This window comes from Cariama cristata, unplaced genomic scaffold, assembly GCF_000690535.1.
Source record: "Cariama cristata isolate BGI_N322 unplaced genomic scaffold, ASM69053v1 scaffold24878, whole genome shotgun sequence".
NCBI lineage: Eukaryota > Metazoa > Chordata > Aves > Cariamiformes > Cariamidae > Cariama > Cariama cristata.
The window spans coordinates 23022-24290 of record NW_009633291.1 but is presented as its reverse complement, the minus strand read 5'-3'; the positions used below and the strand labels follow the sequence as shown (position 1 = coordinate 24290).

General features: G+C 38.9%; 1 protein-coding gene across 1 annotated transcript in view; it reads right to left on the bottom strand.

The window, feature by feature from the left end:
• The window catches only part of LOC104166694 (histone-lysine N-methyltransferase ASH1L-like), a gene marked incomplete at its 5' end in the record, with an annotated part of 30944 nt that overhangs the window by 9831 nt on the left and 19844 nt on the right, over nucleotides 1-1269 (bottom strand). Inside the window, 2 exon segments of the mRNA XM_009706716.1 lie at nucleotides 1-58; nucleotides 1064-1221. The exon segment at nucleotides 1-58 is cut by the window's left edge and continues 1 nt beyond it. Coding sequence (XP_009705018.1) covers nucleotides 1-58; nucleotides 1064-1221 — 216 coding nt within the window.

Below are 1269 nucleotides of genomic sequence, written 5' to 3'. Positions count from 1 at the left end.
CGTCGTGTTCTCACAGAGCGGGAGGTCTGAAGGGCTGAAAACTGAGTCATGAAGACGTCTGAAAGGGCAAAAAAGAATTATCTATAAACAAAAGACCAGATGACAGCATCCTTTCCAATACAGCAACTCCACCACCAATTATTAAAAGTAACATGTTTTCTAGGCCACTATAACAGTAAAAGGCTTCAGTTTCACATTCCCAAGTTGGCTCTCACTGCTTATAGCTCATCTAATTGGTTAAGCTGGTTATCAAAGTATTTTATGGTGCTGGAGCAAAACCAGCATGTTACTGAATTCACCCAAAATACTCACTCCCCAGCTTCTCATGTACCTGACAGCGGGGACCAATCCTACATGGCTGTGAATATTATGGTCCTATGAATAAAGCGCTATTTTTGAAGCAGGATTAATACATTTTTTCTGATAGTCAAATTTGTCCCATTCCCGTAACTGACTGCATGCCAAAAAGCTTTGTTCTCTAAAGGCCTGAAATTCATCGAATTATGAGGATAAATGACAATTTTCAAAGTGAGCACAACTGTTTCTGGTCTAGGGATACAGAAAGCAGAAAACAGCCCTTCTCTGTAAGGGTCTAACAATGGAAAATGCTAAATATCATCCTCCTCTTCCTCCGATAAACCACTCTTGATGAAATGTGAGGCATGACAATTTCCACCAGGACTTGAGAGACATCAGGGCTGCTGGAGGAACACAAACGAATCCAGCAACCAGATAAATGGTTTATATAGTACAAAATTTGCATTCTTAAGAAAATAGCATTAAGTATTTCAGAGGAAATTGCAGAATCCCGTAACGCAAAAAATACATTGGCACAGTGAAAAAGCTTCTGTCTTACCCTGCTATGTAAAGATATGGGTATACATACATAAACACATATATAGGTATTTTTATCTGTATTGCATTCCCTGTATATATAACAAAAGCTACATGGATCTTGTAGTAACTCTCTATTTGATTTATACACAGAGCTTACTAAAACTCTTCATGGGCATATCATATAGGTTCTCAAAGTAGGAACCTGAGGAACCTCTGTTGGCCTCACCAGATTTAATGTTCCCATCATCTCGACAGATTCCATTCCAGCGGTTGTAGAGCGATGTGGTATGGACATTGTCACTGGCATGCTTCACTTCCTCTTGCTTTTGTCGAATCTTTTCCCAGTTTCGTACCAAAAATACATGGTGCTTAAGCACAAAATTCCTAGAGCAATTAGAAAAGCATTCAAGAATCACCTTCTTACTGTAAAAT